This window comes from Osmerus eperlanus, chromosome 22 (genome assembly GCF_963692335.1).
Source record: "Osmerus eperlanus chromosome 22, fOsmEpe2.1, whole genome shotgun sequence".
Classification (NCBI taxonomy): Eukaryota; Metazoa; Chordata; class Actinopteri; order Osmeriformes; family Osmeridae; genus Osmerus; species Osmerus eperlanus.
In genome coordinates, this window is record NC_085039.1 from 8,540,532 (window position 1) to 8,544,074 (window position 3,543).

The window sequence follows — 3,543 nt, forward strand, 5'->3', positions numbered from 1 at the left end:
TCATCCCCCCTCTCTCCCTTCCCTCCCCCTCATCCCCCCCTCTCCCTTCCCTCCCCCTCATCCCCCCCTCTCCCTTCCCTCCCCTCATCCCCCCTCTCTCCCTTCCTCCCCCTCATCCCCCCTCTCTCCTTCCCTCCCCCTCATCCCCCCTCTCTCCCTTCCCTCCCCCCTCATCCCCCCTCTCTCCCTTCCCTCCACCTCATCCCCCCTCTCTCCCTTCCCTCCCCCTCATCCCTCCCCTCTCTCCCTTCCCTCCCCCTCATCCCCCTCTCTCCCTTCCCTCCCCCTCATCCCCCCTCTCTCCCTTCCCTCCCCCTCATCCCTCCCCTCTCTCCCTTCCTCCCCCTCTCCCTTCCCTCCCCTCATCCCCCTCTCTCCCTTCCCTCCCCCTCATCCCTCCCCTCTCTCCCTTCCCTCCCCCTCTCCCTTTCCTCCCCCTCATCCCGCCCTCTCTCACCGGGTTGACGGCAGAGTCGGGGTTGATCTGCAGGGTGTAGATGTCGTCTCTGGAGTACTGGAACAAGCCGTAGTACGGGTTCAGCATCTCGTGGGACAAGCAGGTACAACCACTCCCTGGTAACACACACACACACACACACACACACAAACAAACAAACACATTTGAAAAACAACACACACCAATATTACATTTAAAAAAGATTGCTGTGTCCCACTCACCAATATCATACATCAACTTGATCGCAGTCTCAATATTTATCTCCATCTTACTCCGTGAGAGATTTCAACACTACCATAAACATGGTTTAACGTCATAAACCTGGTCTTTTTAACCTACGGCGAGGGTCATCACTGACACCTCTGGGCCCAAGTGAAGCTCCCCGGCGCTGCAGTCTGATTGGCTTACCTGGCCACGCCTCCATAGTCCAGCCCCTCCTCCCCTCGGAACTTGACCATCAGTCTCTTCCACAGGTCCTTGGGCCGCATCTTCATCACCTGGCGGTACGACTCCTGCAACACGACACCACACGGCCGACGTGTTAGCCTGCGTGTCCGACGTAGCGCTTCTCCACATCCGTCAAACACCGCGCCGCGCGTCTCTCCGTCCGCTCGTGACTAGCTAGCGAGCAGCTTAACCCCTCGTGTTCTCTCCGGGTCATTGTGCCCCCCCCCACGTGTTGCGACAACTTTACCTCATACAAAAATAAAGTGAAGCGTTTTCTCTGAACCGTCGGGCTGTCTCACACCCCCCACAGCGCGAAGGTTAAGAGAAAATGCTGTTTTTGTATTGGGTAAAGTTGTCGCAGCACAACGATGGGTCGATGTGAACCTTCGGGTTGTTGTGACCCGAAGGCAGCACAAGGGTTAGACAACATACTTGTATATTCTTGTCTGCGTGCATCCACAGACACGCTTCCTCGCTGGGGACTGGAAAAAGACGCCGCGCTTTAAGAAGAAGGTTCTGGATGCTCATGCTCATGGGTGAGCAGCAGTACTTCTACCCCCAGCGGGCTCCCGCCAGCGAGGTCCCAGAGCGATGCTGTGGGACTCGGTGTGTTTGTGTTCCTGTGTACGTGTGTGTTTCCCTTCCACCACATTACGTAAGGCCTCTCTCTCTCTCTTTCTCTTTCTCTTTCTCTCCCTCTCTCTCTCTCTCTCTCTCTCTCTGCTCCCTCTCTTTCCTCTATCAGGGCCCAGAGACTCAGGAGTCCTGCCATTACAAACAATCTGCCTGCCACTGCTACAGAGGTGTAGCAACAGGGAGAGGAGAGGGAAGGAGAGGGGAGAGGAGAGGAAGGAGAGAGGAGAGGGAAGGAGAGGAGAGGAAAGGAGAGAGGAGAGGGAAGGAGAGGAGAGGAAAGGAGAGGAAGGAGAGAGGAGAGAGGGGAGAGGAGAGGAAGGAGAGAGGAGAGGGAAGGAGAGGAGAGGAAAGGAAAGGAGAGGAAGGAGAGAGGAGAGAGGGGAGAGGAGAGGAAGGAGAGAGGGAAGGAGAGGAGAGAGGAGGGAGAGAGGAGAGGGAAGGAGAGGAGAGAGAGGAAGGAGAGAGGAGAGAGGGAAGGAGAGAGAGGAGATGAAGGAGAGAGGAGAGGGAAAGGAGAGGAGAGAGGAGGGGAGGGAAGGCGAGGAGAGAAAGGTAGAGGAGAGAAAAAAGGAGAGAGGAGGAGGAAAGAGAGAAGGAGGGAGGAGAGGCGCAGAGAGGATGCAAAAGGAGAGAGGGCGAGGATGGATGAGGGAGAGGGAGAGAAGGCAAAGGTTTTTTGCTGGATGTTCGGGGTTGTCAACGTTAAGTGAGGTCATTAGGTTGGGTGGCAAGCAACGCCACTGGTCCCGAGTTAAACCCCCCCCCCCCACAAAAACCCAGAATTTGTGCCCGTCTGCCCCCGCCCCCCTCCTTTCCTCCCCTTCCGCTCCGCAGCTGTGACATCGCGAGGAGGATGAAGTCATATTTTTCTCGTTGCTCAACTCTGTACCGCTCGAGTTATGAAGTTATGTCTGTGAAAGCTACCACTGCAGCTCCCCTCCCCTCCTCCTCCCACCCCCCTCCCCTCCTCCCCACCCCCCTCCCCTCCTCCTCCCACCCTCCCCCTCCCCTCTCCTCCCTCTCCCCCCTCTTTTTAACTGCTGAAATCATGCAGAAAGAATTCCTTGCTTTGGAAGAACAGATGATTGCAAGGGAGAGACTAGAAGAGAGAGAGCGAGAGAGAGACAGAGAGACAGAGAGAGAGAGAGAGAGAGAGAGAGAGAGGGGGTGGGGGGAAAAGAGAGGGGAGTATGTGGTGTTTTGCGGGTCCTTTTTCGGGCCTGTTTTTACTGCGAACCTGTAAAGTGGTTCTGGGTAGTGGAGTGGTGCTGCCTGGGGCTGGAAGTTGGGGCAGGGCTGTTAAGCAGTGAAAATATGCCAGTAACCAGAATATATGGGCGGTGAGTGTTTTGGCTGCGTGGCTGCATCTTTTCAGCAGCACGTTTTGGTTTTCTGTCTGCAATGTTTGAGAGTGTGCACGGTTTCCATGTTGTGCGTGTGCTTCTGATAGTGTGCGTGTGTGCGTGCGGGTCTGTTTCTGTGCACGTTTAGTAGTCACGCGTTTCGCAGCGTTCCCCTCCGACGCTCTTGCGACACGTTAATTCAACTCGCGCCGTAGTTTCCCCCGACAATCCACTGGTTCCCTCCGCGTCCCACGGCTCCCGAAAGCACGCGCGTCAAAGCGAACGTGCGAGTGCGTTCCGCGAGCGCGTGCGGCGATTCCTTCGAGAGCTGCGTACTTTCGGCCTAACGCCGGCATTCCGAGAAGGTGAACCAAACGCAGGGCAAAGGACAGTGCCGAAACAGCCCCCCCACACACACACACAGAACCCCCCCCCCCCCCCCCCCCACACACACACACACACACAAACCCCCCACAACCCCGTTACCTCGAAGATCTCCTCCCTGCAGACCTCGATGCGGCAGTGGCCCGCCTGCGGCTGCTGCTGCGACAGCTCCTGGCGCAGGATCTTCAGCTTCTGCACCAGGTCCCTCTTGTACTTGGGCACCGTCAGACACTCGGCGTCCTCCGGGAGCTGGGCTGGGGACAGGGCCTGCGGGGG

At 57.2% G+C, this 3,543-nt stretch overlaps 1 protein-coding gene across 1 annotated transcript in view; it reads right to left on the minus strand.

Annotated features, from left to right (window-relative positions):
* The window catches only part of smurf2 (SMAD specific E3 ubiquitin protein ligase 2), a 48,147-nt gene that overhangs the window by 7,172 nt on the left and 37,432 nt on the right, over window positions 1-3,543 (minus strand). The window contains 4 exon segments of the mRNA XM_062448481.1: window positions 458-556; window positions 558-573; window positions 866-969; window positions 3,370-3,543. The exon segment at window positions 3,370-3,543 is cut by the window's right edge and continues 1 nt beyond it. Coding sequence (XP_062304465.1) covers window positions 458-556; window positions 558-573; window positions 866-969; window positions 3,370-3,543 — 393 coding nt within the window.